We start from the raw sequence: 19,063 nt of genomic DNA on the forward strand, positions 1-19,063 counted from the left end.
TGGTAGAATCACAGATCCAACATCAACAACGACTAAACTGTAACAGGCCCATTGTGGATATTCAGTATTGACTCCAAAGGCAGCCTGGGGCCACCAGCTGGTGGCGTAACTGGAGTCAGGAAGACCCGAGTTCAAATGCAGCCTCAGACATGATTAGCTGTGGGACCCTGGGCAAGTCAAATGAGGATAATGGGTCAATGAAAACATGTTTGTCATGGGCTTTAGGGCAGCGTCCTACCTAATAAATGTGGGTACTTAATAAATGCTTCCTTCCTTCTGGCTCGGGCCCAGCTCCCAGTTATTGATAGAATTTACTTGTTAAATGAGGAGAGAAGACCCGGCAATAATGGCCTAGAACAGTCTAGAAGCTGCTTTCCACAGCACCAACCCCCTGCCCAGGCAGTCATTGATGTAAAATGAAGTGGCTGGACCAGCTGATGTCAGGGGGCTCCCAGTAGCCCGGGGGCCCGATTCTGAGATCACCAGGGAGAAAGGGAAAAAGATAAGGACACAGCCCCCATTTGCTGCTTCACTAACTCTTCCCCAGCCACTCTCACTTTAGCATCGGTTCCTGGTTCCAGTCAGGGCCCGGGGTGGTGGTGGGGGGCAAGCTACTTTCTAGAACTACCCCAGGACAATGTATCCCCCCTATTCTGGGCCTAGCCCCTCACTGAGGAACACTGACACGGGTGCTAGTATCCATTATGGTAGAAGATGGAGAGGTTAGCCCTGCCCCAGACACAGCCCTCCTACCTGGCTCACGTCCGGGGTCTCCCATGGGGTCACCAGAGGAGGCCTTCCAAGCCCCTAGGCTGGTGTGTGCCAAGGGACCCGGGAAAGCCCCTTGAGACAGTTCAGGAAGCTTCCAGGCAGAGGGAGGGCTTTCTCTGGTCAGGCCACCCCAAGCACCCATGTCTCTGTTCCACAGCAGAGGTCAGAGAAGAGATCCTGTTGGCAGAGCCCGCCCCGCCGACTCCATCACCAGTGCCCTCCTTCTCGCCGGCCAAGTCCACCACGTCTGTTGAGGTGCCAGCTCCATCCTCGCCCGTCAGCCACCCCTCTCCGGAGTACACTGGCCTCACCACAACAGGTAACCTGCTAGCTCCTTGGTCAGCTGGGAGCCCCCCACCTGAGGGCTAAGCCTCAGACTGGCAGACACCCACCCATACCCACCCATCCACCCACTTGCTCTCCTGGATTTGGAGGTGGATCGGGACAGGAAGGTAATATATGTCTGCCAGGTGGTCAGCTCTCTGAAGGGGTTGGTGATGCAGCTGCCAGTTAGACAGGACCTCCGGTGGCAGCTTTGCAAGCCTTGTCTCATTTGATTCTGCCCATGAAAGTCCTTTGTCATCTTCAAAGTCTAGAAATGCCCACCACCCTCATCCTCCTCTTTCTGGGTCTCTTTACAAGGGGACATTCATTTCTCTTTTTTTTTTTAATTTTTAAAATTTATTTAAGGCAATGGGGTTAAGTGACTTGCCCAAGGTCACACAGCTGGGCAATTATTAGGTGTCTGAGGCTGGATTTGAACTCAGGTGCTCATGATTCAAGGGCTCTATCCACTGCACCACCTAACTGTCCTAGACATTCATATCTCTTGCCCAATTCATCTTACAGAGCCCCCCTCCTTGTAGGGCTCTTTTCCTCCTTTGCAGCCAACGTCCCCAAAAGTCTTAGCACCATTTTAAATTAGAATAGCTTATGGTTGCACTAAGACTTTGGGGACATCCTATCCTCAGATTCTTCGGACTCTATGTAAGTCACTTTGCTGTTGGCACCAAGGAGGACAGGAGAGGCAGGAGGGGACGGGGGTTAAAGGACCAGGCTCTGACCTAGACTGCAAGAAGCTTCATCTCCCAGTTTCTCCAGTGAGTCTGTAAGACTTCAATGTGAGCAAAAGTTCTGATTTATGTAACTGGAGGGCACTCCCACACTGGGACTTCCCTACCTAGATGAAATCACCCATCTGGACTCCTTTCTAGTCTCCCTTTCCTATGAGAGAAAGACAGACTGAAAGAATTGAGCTGAGAGGAACCAGAGGTATAGGCAGAGGGCAGGAGACAGCCCCCTGGTCAGGCACTACAACCTGTCTCATGTCATACCCAGTCAGACCCTCAACATAGCCAGGGTTGGTAGGCTGGACCCCTCAGACCTTCTGGCCTCCCCCTACAACCAGATCTGGATGGAAGTCTTAGACTGTGAAGCTATGTGGGCACTCCCTGTCTCCTTCCTTCCGAGGTAGGAGTGCCAAAGACTTAGAAATTACAGCCTAGGAAAGCACCCAGAAATGAAGTGACTAGCCCAGGGTCACCCAGATACCAAGCATCAGAGACAGGACCTGAACCCAACTCTCCCTGATTTCAGGCTCTCACTTTTCTAGGTCTCACAGCCTCAAACTTATACATCATTCATTCAGTTTTATTTTCCCCCTCCCTCCCCTTCCTGCATCTTTGAGAAGCAAGAACAATAAAACCCATTTAGTACAAGCATTATTGGCCCCATTTTACAATTGAAGGAATCAAGACCCAGACGGTTCAAGTGACTTGTGTATGAGGTTAGTATCAGAACCAGGATTTGAACCCCAGCTATCCTGACCAAAAGACCATGTGGTGTCTTAAAAACAAATTGGGATTTGGGGATTTGGAGTCAGAAGACTCACCTGGAGTCTAATTGACCTTTCTGGGGTCTGGTTTCCTTCTTTATAAAATGAGAGAGAATCTCAGAGTCCCCTCCTAACTCTCAATTTGTGATCTTAAGTGAGGGCTGTTGACATGACAGTGATGGGTGGGGGGCTGCCCACAAAGACATAGGCCAGACCCAAGAGGAGGAGGAGAGTAAGGGCTCCAAAGCATTGGGAGGGGCATGGGGAGTGGGGGCAAACTCTCCATAGCAACAACTCAATACAATCTTTAAATTCCTTACCAAGGGCATTGGAGGACAGGATAACAACCCTGGAGATTAAGTATTTTCTGAGCCATATTGCTCCCATTTGCTAATTGCTTTGTTTCTTTTCTATATAGCTACAGAGCTTTCAGAAGGAAACTTGGTAATAATTACCTAGCTGTGTGAACTTGGGCAAGTCATTTAACCCCACTGCCTTGAAAAAAAAACAAACAAAAACGGAAGCTTGGCCATGCAAAGATGTTGGCATCTTCCTTCTAGGGGGTCGTTCCTCTAAAACTGCTGTTTTCTCCCCATTTTGCGCCCCTTCTCTCTTGACCCTGTCTCCCTACTCCCTTCCCCTACTTCCCCTCTTGCCTCCCTCCCTCCTACTCCATCCCCAGCCCAACTCTTGTCTTGCCTCGAATTTGGTGTCATTACTATTTTTAAGTAAGAGGTAAACCCTTTGGGGGTAGGCACTACTCTGTTCTCATCATTGCATTCCTGCCACCTATTCTAGTAGGGGGCCTGTTAATGTGGAAGACCTAGAATCATGCAGAGGATAAAGTGGGACTCAGTGGGACCTAGAGAAGAGACACATTTCACCTTTTTTCCTATGAGGCATCATCTCAGAGTGTGGTGGGCTACTTCAGGGGGTGATGAGTTCTGCAACACTGAAAGGCTTGTTCTAGTAAAGACGGGATCCCTGAGACCTCAAAAATTGTATGAGATTTTTCATGGACCCAAGTCCTGGTGGCTATGACCTCCTGCCTTAGGATAACTATGGGTCCCTTGGAGTGAGCAGCTTAACCTAATGAGTTTATATCTGAAAATTATGATGTTAATCTGTATATTTCCCCTTGCTAAATATTTCTTGGCTTCCCAATGTGAAAAGGAAACATCTTAGATTTCCTTCAAAACCATTCCATTGGAGCTCTCTTGAGTAGTAGTGGCTGATGAGAGCCCTCGCCCAGGATTTGATGACCACCTCCTTCCTTGGAGCATGTGTTCTTACGTAAAGCAAAGAGATAAAGGGAAATCGCATTGTTCTACCTGCAGCTCTCCCCTGATTTATGAATTTGCGGGACTCCCTTCTGGTGTATGTCATAAATCGGAGGCCTGGGGCGGGCAGGTGTGCTGGGGGGATGGAAGTGCCTGGAACACACTGGGAGACTTGAATGCAACGTGTTCAAAGGTCATAAAAGCATCTCTTCCGAAATAGAAATATGGAACAGATTCTCTTCAGATGTTGGTAACCTTTGAAGATTCGGGGCACTCTGACTTTGTTCTTGGATGTCTCCAGGACACATTAGAAAATTTCATCACATGTGAAAAAACCGATGCCAAATGTTTCCTTAAGCACCATTTGTGAAAAACTTAGGCATCAGTTAGTACTCAAAATGAGAACGTGTTCTTGGAAGAAAACAAAGGAATCATTCCTTTGAGTGATTGATGCTATACAGGCCTACTAGGAGGCCATTGTTAAACATGAGTTATCTAGAGTCCTTTTTTGGATCCTTAATAATGAAAAAAATTGGTCAAGACCCTCCTTTAGTATCAAGGAACTTATGACATATTTCATTTATGAAGTAATAATATAATTGTTCTATAGAGGGGACAACTTATTTTGGGAGTAATTTTTATTTTATTTTCTTTTATTTTTGGTTTTTGCAAGGCAATGGGGTTAAGTGACTTGTCCAAGGTCACACAGCTAGGTAATTATTAAATATCTGAGATTGGATTTGAACTCAGGTCCTCCTTGACTTCAGGGCCAATTCTCTATTCACTGCACTACCTAGCTGCCCCTTATTTTATTTTATTTTATTTTATTTTATTTTATTTTATTTTATTTTATTTTTTGGTTTTTGCAAGGCAATACAATTAAGTGACTTGCCCAAGGTCACACAGCTAGGCAATTATTGTGTGGGGTAATTTTTAGAAAGGTATTATGCCAGATTTCTATTGTCTTGGATATCTTCTTAACATTGGTTGGTTAAAGTCTGGGAATTTGGAAAACTTGAATTTGAATCTGATTTCTTGAAGATCTCATGTCTTTTCTTTTCTTTTTCTTTCTTTTTTTTTTTAAGTTTTTGCACAGCAATAGGGTTTAAGTGACTTGCCCAAGATCACACAGCTAGGTAATTATTAAGTGTCTGAGGCCAGATTTGAACTTAGGTCCTCCTAACTCCAGGGCTGATGCTCTATCCACTGTGCCACCCAGCCACCCCCATCATATGTCTTTTCGACTGACAAAGCTATACTCATGTTTTCCAGACTCAACTCAGCTAGACTTTACCCAGATCAAAAATCTTAGGTGATTCAGAGACAGAGGACTGGCAATAGAATTTTGTCTCAGCCATTTTGCTATCTGTATGTTAGGTGCTCTCTGTAGGGACAAATTTCCTCCTCTTTTAACGGAGGTCTTTGGACTAGTCGACCTCTAAAGACCTTTCCGGCTACGAACCTTTAATCTCCAAGCGGAGGAGTTGGGATGTTGGCTGTCTAATGGTGAACCAGCTATACAGCAACTTTCAAAGGTCGGGGCCTTATGAAGATAGGTGTGTCACTGATGGACACACCATCAGTGACTATGGGTCTTCTCTCAATTAACTCACCAGATGCCATTTCTAGTCTGCATAAGTAAATTTTCATCAATGAAATCCTCAGACTGATCTGAACATGTTCTAAACACTCATAAATCTTTATAACTTTTCTAAAATCCTCCGATCCAAGATATGTTTTGAAGGAAAGTCCAGTTTTATAGACAAATGACTTCTGGGCTTATCCACACAAGTATTTCTTTTTTTTTAAGCTTATATTTCTAAATTATTTAATGATGTGGAAAAAACCTAGGAATGTGAAACAGAAATTGATATCTGGTCATTTGTGATCATGTGAAAGAAACTTCATTATTATTAAATATGATGAGAATACTTGATGGGATCATCGATTTAGAGTTGAAAAGGATGTTAAAAGTTATCTAGTGCAACCTCCTCATTTTACAGATGAGTACCCTGAGGCCCAGAGAAGAGAAAGGTCAAATACCTGATAAGTGGTAGAAACAGGATTCAAAAGTAGGTCCTAAAATTCCAGAGTCAGAAGCTAGTTAGCTCAGTCGATGCCAAGCTGGATCAGGAGTCCGGAAGACCTTAGACACTTTTTTAGCTGTGTGATCCTGGACAAGTCACTTAATTTTTCCTCAGTTTCCTCATCTGTAAAATTAGGAGGGTTGTTGCTAGCATCCAAGGAGACAATATTTGTAAAGTAGTTAAAGTAACACACTGTAGAGCCTTAGTAAATGCTTGTCCCCCTCCCCAATCTGCAGGACGTTTTCAATAGAACTTGCTCAGGATAACAATTTAGTGCAATTGTTTCGTGTCTTTTTTGCCACCTAAATTTCCAGGCCTAAGAAAATGGAAGGAAAACAATACCACGCTTCTCCCCTTCCCCTTTCCTATCCTACACCCCAGTTTCCAGCTCCAAACTTATGCCACATTTTAAATTCCTGTTTTTCTTTGAAGAAAATGGAACCCAACATTTGGTGCCACATCAGCCAACAAATTTAACATGACACAGGGATGCAATTCCTGAAGCTCCCTTAAAGTTGCCCAATTGGCCTGTTTGGTCCTCTCCCTGGGTCACCCCTGGGTTGCAGGACTTTCCATTTTTGCATTTATAGGCTCCTTAAGTCTTTCCTTACTTCTGGCATTGGCCATAAAAGTTAACCATTCATCTGGCATTTCAAACTGCCCCCATTCACTTCGCTCAACACAAAGACCGCAAATTAAATTGGGGGCGATTATATGATGCCTGCTTAAGGAAGAGTAGATCCATATAAATGGTTCCCTGGCAGAACCTCGAGCCGATGGGGCCAACTTTGGCGGTGGGTCCCCTCCTCCAATTGAAGAAGATTCCAAAAGGATGATGGACCCTCATTCTTTCTAAATGACAAAAGCCCCATTAATGATGATTCAATGGTCACCCTGCTAATAAATATAAGGTTTGCTCCCTGAGCCAGCCAATTATTCAGGGGCTAATGGAATTGTCTTTACAAATCTTAGACATGAACACATTCCCAGGTGTCCCTGTTCACTAGTCAATGATTGATGACTTCTACCTCATCTTAACTGTTTCTTTGCCCTGGCAAGGAATCAAAGTGAGAAATTTATCCCATGATTAAAAATTAGTTGTTACCTTCTCAGAGATCAGTTTTCTGACCTCTTAACAGGCCTTAGGACTGTGTCTTCCCTAAAACATTTCCCTGATATGGGGAACTGGATCTGTTGGTATAAGATAGAGTCAACAAACTGTAGCCCAGGCAGACCATATAGCCTATCTCTCTCTCCGATTTCTGTACAGTGGGAGAAGTAAAAAAAATAGTTTTTACATTTTTTAAAAGTATAATTCAACTTTAATTTTAACTGTGATCAAAACCATTTTTATCTCTCAGACTGAATCCTAGCATAAGGGATTCCCTAATGAGCAACTCATTCTACCAATGCAGGTTGTGACCTTTTCTTCTATTCTTAGAAGGGCAAATTGTTAGGGCAAATTGAAGTGACTGGTCCCAGGTCACACAGCAGGTTTGTGTCAGAAGCTCCCAGGCTCTCCTGGCTTCAAGGCTGGCACTTCTTCCACAACAATGACATGTCACCTCTTTCCCTTTCTTTTGCCTCCTTTGCTCAGTTTGGATTGTGTCATAGTGTTGGAGGTAAATTGAGGATGACCAGTTGAAGTTTTTTTGGGGAGATATCATGATACAGTAAAAAAATATGTGCTAGATTCAGGGTCAGAGGACCTAGATTCCAATCCTGGTTTTTCCATTTACTGCCAAGTCACACTGGATATCACCTATACCATGAAAGCATTAGACTAAATCCAAGGGCTGCAAACTAGCTCAAACTAGATTAAAATCTAATTGGGAAATAATTAAAAGATAAATAAAGATACCATACGGCATACACGATGTTAATGTGTGGTTTTCTAAGTCGGTAGGAGGCTCAAGTATATGTTTCTGTTTGAGTTTAACTCTATTAGACAACGTAACTTTTTTTCAGGTTGCTTTTTTTTTTTGCAAGGCAGTGGGGTTAAGTGGCTTGCCCAAGGCCATCAGGTCATTATTGAGTGTCTAAGGGCTGGATTTGAACTCAGGTCCTCCTGACTCCAGGGCTGGTGCTCTATCCACTGCACTACCTAGCTGCCCTGAGAACATAACTTTTAAGGACACTTTCACACTTCCATCTCTTTGTCTAGGATCTTGAGAGACTGTGTGGAAAAGTGGGAAGAGCAATGAGTTTGGTGTCAAAAGGCCTCAGTTCAAATGTCAGTCCTGCTACTTACCACCTTTGAGACCTGGAGCAAGCCATTTAACTACTCTAAGCTTCAGTTTCCTCACCAGTAAAGGTTGCATTAGATGTTCCTGGAGATCCTTCCAGACCTAAATCTGTGATTTTAAGTTGATGTTCTTCACCAAAAATATCCCATCTTGGAAATCTATTAGTAGCATAGAATCTTTGAATTAGAAGGAAACATCTAGTCTAACGATGCCATGTGACAGCAGAAGAGTGATGTAATGACCTGCCAACAGTGGAACGGCCAGCAAATGGCAGAACTGAGGCCTGAACCCAAGCCGTGGAGCTCATTGTCAAAAGGTTTCATCACCTTTCTTTTTTGGAATTCCCATCTCCAATGCAAATCCTTCCTCAGAGCCTATCTTCTCAGATGTTGCTACTGGGGGGGGGGGGGGGAATCCTTCCTCTCCTTTTCTGATTTCTTTTTCTAAGGGAAATTCCAATGCTCTCATTTGTCTGAATGGTTTGGTCATTCTTAACTCAAAGTCTCTTCCTCCAGTTCCTTGTATGTTTTGTTTTGTTTTGGTGGGTCAATGGGGTTAAGTGACTTACCCAAGGTCACAACTAGTTAAGTATCAAGTATCTGAGGTCAAATTTTAACTCAGGTCCTCCTGACTCTCTATCCATTGCACCATCTAGTAGCTCTGCCTTGAAAAGTTATGAATACTCTATGTTTTTTCTGAAAGGCTAGAAGTTATATGAAGGATGTTTATCCAGTTTCTATCTATACACTTCCACTGATGGGGACCTCATTACCACATATCCAAGGCCATTCTGCTATTAAACAGAACTGATTATAAGGGAAGTTCCTCTTTATATTGAACTAAAGTCTGTCTTCCTGTGGCTTCTACCCACTATTTTGAATTTTGTCCTTTATTCATGAAACAGAACCTCATATATTTGATACCACTGATGTGAGGAAACTGAAGCCTGGAGTATTAAATCACTTGCTCAAGGTCTCAAAGGTGGTAAGTAGCAGGACTGAGATTTGAACTGAGGTCTTTTGACAGCAAACCCATTGCTCTTCCCACTTTTCCATACAATCTCTCAAGATCCTAGACTTAAGAGATGAAAGTGACCTTAGAAGTTATGTGGTCTAATAGAGTCAAACTTAGATAGAAACAGAGCTTTGATTTTCAGAACCTAGATTTTTAAATCCTTTAAAGAAATGATATGTTCTTATTTTTTAATGTAAATAGTATTTGTCCAATTACACGTAGACAATTTTCTACATTCATTTTTTTAAGGGTTTTTTTTTTTGCAAGGCAAATGGGGTTAAGTGGCTTGCCCAAAGCCACACAGCTAGGTCATTATTAAGTGTCTGAGGCCGGATTTGAACCCAGGTACTCCTGACTCCAAGGCCGGTGCTTTATCCACTGCACCACCTAGCTGCCCCTACATTCATTTTTTATAAGATTTTGAGTTCCAAAGCTTTCTCCCTTCTTCCTTCCCCTCCCCCTTCCCCAAGACAGCAAGCTGTCTGAAATGACTCTGATGATTTTAGAAGAGAAGTAGGCCAGTTGCTCTACAGATCTGATCCCCGAGGGATGCATTCTAATCCTTTTGCATTGTTTTCAGGTCCTGCATTCCCACGCCATCCCATCAAATTCAAACCTTTAAAGTAATCTAAACTTATACTTTATTTGGAATTTTTCTATCTTTGAGGAAAAAAATATGGCCATTGTTAGATCAAAGGAGAAATATTATCAAATCATAGAGATGGGAGAGACCTTAGAACTTAGCTATTCCAGTCCCATATCTGAAATAGAAACATGCCCTAAGATCCCAAGAGGGATACTTAGCCAGTTTCTATCAATACACTTCTACTTTATGGAGACCTCGTTACCATATATCCAAGGCCATTCCTGCTATTAAACAGTTCTGATTATAAGGAGGATCCTTAAGTCTGTCTCCCTGTGACTTCTACTCACTGTTTTGAGTTTTGTCCTATAACATCTTCTTTCCAAAGTAAACATCCCCAGTTGCTTCCACTTGATCCTCCTCTGCCAGTCATTCTAATCTCTTCACTCTCTTGACTGCCTTGTTCTGGATATACTTTGGTTTATAACTCAAGCTAAATGCTGATCCTGAGGCCTTACTTGCCTTTATACTGGATTTTCTTCTATTTTTTTCCTTTCAGCTCAAAATCTCTGCTCCCAATAGATCAAGACAGGATATTAAAAAAAAAAAAACCAACCTCCATGGGGCCGCTAGGTGGTGCAATGGATAGAGCACTGGCCCTGGAGTCAGGAGGACCTGAGTTCAAATTCAACCTCAGACACTTAATTACATAGCCGTGTGACCTTGGGCAAGCCACTTAACCCCACTGCCTTGCAAAAACAAAACAAAACAAACAAACAAAATCACTTAACCCTATTGCCTTGCAAAAACCAAAAACCAAAACAAAAACCCTCTATTATTGTATAATATGGGCATGTTAAATAATTGACTTAAGCTTACTTAAAGGTTCTCATCATGTTTATTTTCACGGCACTTCATTTTGGTTGAGTTGGCTGAATGTCTTCTCCTTGCCTCTCTTGGGGACTGTACAAGAGAATGGGGAGATGATGTTAGTATCCTATGATTCGGCTCCAAGACAGACAGAGTGCCATTTTGTCTTAGCAGGGGCAATGCAGTCTTACACCTGGTCCCTTACTTACACGGTGACAACAGCCGCTGGTTCACCTGCTGAGAGTTCCCAACAGCTACCCTGTATGAGAAGCACTCATGTGCCTTCTTCCTCCGTCACCCATCGGATACCAGTTTATCCCCACAGAGAAGAACATGGGTAGGTTACCTTCCCAGTTCATTGCCCTGCCTTATCATTTCATTCTTAGCGCTGGCCTGTACACATCCATCACTTTCCCTAAGGCACTGGTTCTCAAACATTTTTGGCCTTGGGACCCCTTTATGCCCTTAAAAATTATTGAGGATCCCAAAGAACTTTGGTGGAAGTATTTATTTATTTATTGTTATTTACTGTGTTGGGAATGAAAACATCTTGATATTATCATGAAAATAGTTTTGACCACACGGATCCCCTGAAAAGGTCTCAGGGGCTCTCTGAGAGGCCCTGGGCCACATTTTGAGAACTACTACTCTAAAGAAATGAACAAATCAGACCCCTGAGCTAAGAATTCCCACTGGTCCTTCCTTTCCAGTTTGACCTTTATGTCCCTTGCAGTTTGGGGTCCCTTGTGGAAGAAGGACCTGTAAAGGTTGATCTTCTGTTCAGGTCTTTATGAAATGATTTAAAAGGCAAATAAGCTAAGGTTGTTGGTCTTCTAACTCACAGACATCATGGTGTGGTCCTACTAAGGAGCAGGGCAGTGTTCATTTCATTGAGCATGGGCTGGCTGGGAAGGAAACATAATTTGGGGTTTGTCAAGTGATGGGGATGAGGAGGAGCCAGACAAGATAGCCCAAAGACAGAGAATCTAGAGCTGATGGTCTTGTTAAGTTTGAAATATCAAACTGATGTTCCACAATAACATTATTCATGAAATAAAACTCAATTTTTTTTAGCTACACAGGAAGTTACAACTATGGAACCTATAGCAACCAGCATCCCCACCCAATGCAGAGTCAGTACCCGTCCCTACCCCATGACACGGCCATCTCTGGGCCTCTCCATTATTCTCCATACCACAGGGGCACCTCACAGGTAAGGCTATCCTCTCTACTTTATAAACCTGGTGTGTTGGGATCGAGTTAAATTATGGTAATGTGTCTATTAAACCCCCTAGTAGAGTGTACACAGTTCTGAGGGTCATTGGATATAGAGAAAAAGTAGAGGTCATCTTTGACATCTCTTCTTTTCAGACCCTCCACTCTGAATCTTGGAGTTGTCTTTCATCAATCTGCTCATCTCCCATATTCATTTGGCCGGCATGCTTCATCAGGGTGGACAACCAGGGAATTCAATTCTTTTTAAGGAATAATCTACTAATTTCTCACAGTTCATAGCTTTAGATCTGAAAGGACTCTAGAGACCATTCATTCAATCCCTTTATTTAACAGATGAGAAAACTGAGGCTGGGAGAGGTTAGATGACTTCCCCAAAGTCACACAGCTGGCAAATGACAGAGCTGAGACTTGAATCCAGGACTACAAATCTTAGCATTTGTTCCATGGCTTTAAACTAAAGGACACCATTTCTTTCCCTAAACAAACTAAAGAAACTAAACTCAATTTCTGTAGATTAACATTTACTTTAAAAACAAAAATGTAGAACACTATTTTTTTTAGATATACTCTGTATATTCTCCTAAGCCTTCCAGGCTTCACGCTTAAAGCTCATTTCCCTGCTTTAGGTTTTAGGTCTTTCCAAACCAACCTAGAATGCTGGGCCTGGACCCAAGAAGTTCAAATCCAGCCTCAGATATTTCCTAGCTTTGTGGCCCTGAGCAAGGACTCTAAACTCTGTTTACCTCAGTTTCCTGAACTGTAAAATGGGGAAAACAAAAAGCACTAATCTCACAGAGTTGTGGTGAGGATCACTGTTTAGCATAGCTCCAGGAAAAAAAATGGGCACTTTGCAAATATTAGTCCCTTTCTTTTCCTCTTCTCCAACCTGCCCACTCCTGACAGATTAATCTGGAAAGATGTGGTTTTTTAATTTATTTTTATTTTTTTAAAGATCTTATTTATTTTGAGTTTTACAATTTTTCCCCTAATCTTACTTCCCTCTCCCCACCTTTCACAGAAGGCAATTTGCCAGTCTTGACATTGTTTCCATGGTATACATAGATCCAAATTGAATGTGATGAGAGAGAAATCATATCCTTAAGGAAGAAAAACAAAGTATAGGAGATAGCAAGATCAGACAATAAGATATCAATTTGAAAGACAGGTTTTTATCAAGTCATTTCCCTGCCTTAATACACCAAGATTGTCTGTCATATCAGATCCAAAGTCTCTGATCTGTGGTACTAAGTGTTCTCTGGCCTCTCTCTTTCAAAGTGAATTAAATGAGACCCTGTTCATTATATTGGTGCTCCAAAATCGGATGAATTTCTAGCAGATAAAAAAAAATCTATCTCCATCTGTCCTCTATCATTCCTGCTGATTGAAGCCACAAAAAGCATTGACTGGGACCCTTCCACCTCAGATTTCTTGTAGGACTTTGCTAGATGTCTCTTGGTACTTAATATATTCTATTTGTGGCACTCTTGTATGTATTTTATTACCACCACCACCACCATCACCACCCCAAGCTCCTTGAGGGAAGAGTTTATTCAAATACCTATCTTTACATCAGCAGTCCCTCGAAATAGTTCCTTATGCCTAGAAAGCAAAAAAGTGCATAAAGACATTTCAGAAAGATTTTCATTGTCCAAATCCAGTAGAATGTAAGCTCCTTAAGGGCAAGACCTCTTAATTTTCATCTTTGTATTCCTATAGGTTTAGCCCATAGTAGGTGTTTTCTAAATGTTTACTGATTGATAGGACAGGTTACAACTGAAAATTTTTCTGCTTTTTAGCTAGAGAGTCCCCAAGCATTCTAGTGCTCACACAGTGAGAACTTTCTGTTGGTATTTCTTAGTATTCTCAAACTATTGCCACTCTTATCATTGCTTTTCTGTCTCCTCACAGACAATGTCTGCTTCTTCCCTGGGTGAAAAGAAAGGCAATGTAGACTGCCATTTTAGCAAAGGCGTTCTCTCCTCCACCGGAAACCTTTTCTTCAGTGTTCATAAAGAATGTTTGGACAAGGCAGGTCATTAAGTCCATTAATATGGTGTCCTCATTAACTCCATCTTTCTCATTAATAGGCAGCACTGTGTGATGGAAAGATCATTGGAGGAGGACTCAGGACCCTTGGGTCCTAGGCCCATCTGTGTTATTAACAACTGTGACAAGCTAAGCCATAACCAGGGGAAGGCAACTGGGACTTTGCCTCAGGGCATGGAAATTTAGAACTTACAGAAAGAACTTATAGAAATAACTGACTTAGCTCCTAGTTATCAAGAATAATTAGCTAAAATAGGAAAGTACTGGACAGCATGCGTCATTCTATCCCCAGTGCTCCTACCAGGTGAGCTCCTCCCTGGCCCAGCCCTGTCCTTCTTCCCTTCATGGGAGCCTTATAGTGTCTCTCCAGGGTCTCTTCCCACAGGAACTGGTGTCACAGGATCTCTGTCTCTCCTCTTCTGGGAAATGTCTTGGGCTCTCCACCCCATCCCCCAGGACCTTGTGTCTGGAAATCCAAATTGTCTCCTGAAGATCTCCCTGCTCCTCAATTTGTCTTTAAAAGCTGATCAGACATTGTCTTTCTCACTCCTTGCCTCAGACACATTTTGGGGTGCTTACTCAAGGTAACAGAATGGTTCGTAGCATTTTTGGAGACAGTTAAACTGACCTAGTTCCTGTTCTTCCTATATAGATCTCTCTGCTGTCTAGAAGTCTGATCCCTGGAATATTTTCCCTCTTTCCCTTTGCCTATTGGAATCCCTGGTTTCCTTTAAGAAACAACTTAAATGCATTCTCCTACAAAAGAAGTCCTTTCCACCGTCACTATTCTCAAACGTTATTTCCATTCTTATCTTTGCTTTTCTGTCTCCTCACAGCCAATGTCTGCTTCTTCCCTGGGTGAAAAGAAAGGCAATGTAGACCGCCCCCTGGAATTAGCTTACCTTGATTTTATATTTATTTTCTGTATATTTCTAAGATACAGATACAGATGAATGCACATATATTTTCCTAGGTAGAAGGTAAGTCCCTTGAGGGAAGGGATTGTTACTGTTTTGATTTTTATATTTACTACCTAGTATGACATGCCCTCATCACTTGTACAGTCTGCCATTCTGTAAATGGAGAAACCATGGTACATGGCAATGGAGAGACCGCTGTACTGCCAAAGCATCTTAGGAAATGTAGGTTCCATGTACATACTTTTCCCCTTCCATTAGCCTGGGAAAAGATGGAGGAAGCGTTGCAAGAGTGTTGGGAGTGGAGAATGACAGCTTGCTACTCCCTAGAGCTGGATCTGGCTACCCTACCGGTGGCACGTGTTCACTTGTTTTGCAGTCACGTCTGACTCTTCATGATCCCATTTGGGATTTTCTTGGCAAGGATATTGGAGTCGTTTGCCATTTCCTTCTTCAGCACATTTTACAGATGAAGAAACTAAGGCAAACAGGGTGACTTATCCAGGGTCACACAGCTGGTAAATGTCTGCAGCCAGATTTGATTCAGAAAGTTGACTCCAGGTTCAGTGCTCTATCTACTGGATCACCCATCTGCCCATATAGTAAATGTTACATAAATCCTTGTTAATGATTGATGCCTTTTTTCCCAATCTCAAATTTAGTCTCTTTATCAGTGATAAGATGGGATAAATTGGAGCTAGATGGAATTACCTCTAAGATGACTCATTTTGTGAGCATTCTCTCCCTTTTCCAACAGATCCCCTTCTCTCCTGTCTCCTACTTTGTTGTAGGACCTCTGGGTCTCTGACCAAGCCCTGCCCCATTGAGGTTGAATCCTAGTGGAACTGACCCTGAATTGACCTTAACTCAGTCCCCTTACCACCCCTCTTTACCTGATGCCCTTTGTGCTCTCAGTGTGAGAAGCTCAAGACCTTGGTGTATCATGATTTTACTACATGCCCTCAAGAGATGTAAACAATAGATCCGGTGACACCAGAAATGGCTGGTAAAGGTTTAACAACTGGCTTTCCAAAAAACCCAACACATTTAGGACTCATACTTTAAAACAACTTCTTCATTATTCACATTCCCTCCCTCACTTTCTTCATCTTGGAGAATCAACAAAATAATCAATCTAACTCTGTATTGCAGCATTTACTTATTTCTGAGGTATACCACTGACAATTTAATGATCCACTCTCCAAAGCCAATATAAACCACTTCCAATGATATGCTTCTGTATATCCATTTGCCACAAAAATGAGCAATTCTGGGCAGCTTGGTGGTACAGTGGATAGAGCACCAGCCCTGGAGTCAGGAGGACTGAAGTTCAAATCCAACCTCAGACACATAATAATAACCTGGCTGTGTGACCTTGGGCAGCTCATTTAATCTCACTGCCTTGTAAAAACCAAAAAAAAAAAAGCTAGCTTAAAATGGGATCCTAGGTAAACCTAACATTTGCCTTTAAATATAGTTTGGAAAATTGACTGGTTCACACAACCCAATTGTGTCTGTTTGTCCATTCTTTCCCTTGGGATGTTTCATGGACTGAGAGTTGCTAAATTAACTCCCTTGGCTCTCTGCAGGTAAGAATTACAGGAACCTTTGCCAGTAGGCAGTTGACAGAGTTCCTTTGCTTATGATTCCATTTCTATTTTCCTAATTCAATTCAATAGGCAAGTTACTCTGTGAGGTGGTGGGGCGACAAAAAGCAAAATAGAAAATAGTTCCTGACCCCAAGGAACTTCCAATTCAAGGGAGCTTGCTCACTGCCTCTCCAATTTTTTATTTTCTTATCTCTGGGTGAGATTAGTGAGAAAGAGTATTGGGCTAGAGTATGTCAATCTTTTCCAGACATCTACTAACATATAATAGGCCCTTGATAAATCCCTTTTCATTCATTCACTCATCACTCAATGTCAGACTTATCCCTCTGGCAAATATCAGAACATGGAGATAAAAATGGATGATCCAGGCCTGACATCTATGTAGCCTGGAAGAGATCACTCAAAGCTCCTTGGATTACATCATGTTTTGGATAGCAGCAAGAGAATCTGGCCATAACACATGGAGCACTTGGCGTAAATGGGTGTGTTTTGATTTCCATCTGCAGTATCAGGGGAGAGCCTTTGGGGAATCCCCAGACAAATTTGGGCATCAGTTCCACTAGGTCATCACCTGGGGCATTCATTATAGACTTGTAGCTGCGTCAGGAAGAGATGCAAGCATCCAAAGTGCTGAGGCTCCTGGGACCAGAAGCCACACTACTTTCAGAGGTCCTAATGATGACTGAGAATTGCTTTATCAAAGATCCCAGAGTCATGGAATCCAACTTGGAGCTGGTCTCTGTGATGCTCCCAATCATCGAGCCTCCAATGAAGGACCAGCAGAGAGGAAGAATATAATCTCCTCATGTTTTGTTTGTTTGTTTGTTTGATTTTTGCATGGCCATGGAGTTAAGTGACTTGCCCAAGGTCACACAGCTAAGTAAATGTTAAGTGTCTGAGGTCACATTTGAACTCAGTACTCCTGATTCCAGGGCAGGTGCTCTATCCGCTGCGCCACCTCCTCATGTTTTGGTCTAACTTGTCAGCACAGTCGAAGTCAACTAAAAATGAAGGGGAAAATGAAGTCACACCTTTTCTTGATTTCTTTCTTACCTTCCTCCTTCCTGACCTCTCTCTTTTATAAAATCCCAAAAGCCAATCTTCTGAACTTGTTCTTAATTCATGGACTTGGAGAGAAACGATGGCTTCCTAAGTCTCATACAGATCTGTTTTGCCAAAGTTGATTCTCTTATGGTATCTGGGAGTTAACCCCAAATAGGGATTCCTTTTGCAGTCTGGGTAAACATCTATTGGAACAATGTTATCTAATAACCAATCACTAGAGAGGGTTTTAGGTTAGCAAAAGGAGCCAAATTGACCAAATCTTCTGAAGCAAGACTAGGACTGAGAAGCAAACCCAGATTCTCCCCTTGATTGTGTTGATTCCTCAGTGACTGTAAGACAAGGCCCCTTGTAGCCCCTGTCTGCCTTGGTTTATTCATTTATGGAATGATGGCTGGTCCATCTAGGAGGGGCCCTCAAGGATGGCCATGGGGACCAGAATGCTAGTTCCCGCTGTCCAAAGATGAAGCGTAGAGTACTGGGGCCTGGTTTTGCTGTCGATTGCTATAAAACTCACCCAACTGGGGTCTTTGTTCATCTCTTCTCTAGTAGCTTTCTTTGGAATTGAGAAAATAGGAAGAAAGTAAACTGGAGAGTTAAATAGTCTGAGCTTTTTAGATTTCTGTTTGTCAGTGTCAAAAGGAATGGCGATCGCAAATTCTTGAGCATTCAATCAACAAGTTTTCACCATCTACAATACCTCCTGTTCCACTTGGACAAAAAAAAAATTGGTCTCTAGAGCCCTTGTATTCTATAATTTCACAACCTAGAATATCTGAATTACAAGAGGACCTTAAAGATAGTCTTAGAGCTCTGAGGGGCCTTAGGAGAGAAGAAAGTCAGAACTGAGTGAGAACTTGGAGGAATCTTAGAAGTTAAGTTGGAAGAGATCTCTCTAGGTCTCAGTCTCCTCATCTGTACAATGGGAAAGAATAAGCATTTATATGTCTTGTAGTAAGAACAAGGGTCTGTGCTAAGCACTTTACAAACATTTGATCCTCACAACAACTTTGGGAGGTAGATACTATTGTTATCAGATGAGGAAACTGAGGCAGACTGAACTCCAGGTTCACACCGCCAGTAAATGTGGAACTTGGATCCACCCATCTCCAGGACAGTGCTCTGTGAACACCAGTGCCACATAGCTGGAGTGGATGACTTCTTTAAGTCTCTGTATCTATGATCCTCTGTCTCCAAATGACAAATGTTGGAATCAGAAAAGGTCGGAATGGTTAGAGCTAGATATGAGGACCAGAAAGAACATCAGGGATCATTTGTCCCAATCCTTTCATTCTCCAGAGGAAAAACCTCAAGACCCAGAGAGTGGGTGTGACTTTTTAGAGTCACACAGTAGTAAAGATCTTGATGCTTAGATTTCATTCAACCAATCTTTTTTTGACCATTGACTATGTCCATGACCCCTAAGTGTCTGTCTCTTGGATCAGCAAAGGACAAGAGGGTCCAAAGATATCCAAACTGAACCAGACACTAACATGAGACTCAGCAG

General features: G+C 42.5%; 1 protein-coding gene across 2 annotated transcripts in view; it reads left to right on the top strand.

Annotated features, from left to right (window-relative positions):
* Positions 1-19,063, top strand: part of RFX4 (regulatory factor X4) — an 85,588-nt gene that overhangs the window by 61,314 nt on the left and 5,211 nt on the right. For both annotated transcript variants that reach the window (XM_074220824.1, XM_074220825.1), the window contains exons 14-16: positions 929-1,090; positions 10,857-11,022; positions 11,760-11,898. In XM_074220824.1, the coding sequence (XP_074076925.1) occupies positions 929-1,090; positions 10,857-11,022; positions 11,760-11,898 (467 nt within the window). The remainder of the gene's footprint in view (positions 1-928; positions 1,091-10,856; positions 11,023-11,759; positions 11,899-19,063) is intronic.

This window comes from Macrotis lagotis, chromosome 2 (assembly GCF_037893015.1).
Source record: "Macrotis lagotis isolate mMagLag1 chromosome 2, bilby.v1.9.chrom.fasta, whole genome shotgun sequence".
NCBI lineage: Eukaryota > Metazoa > Chordata > Mammalia > Peramelemorphia > Peramelidae > Macrotis > Macrotis lagotis.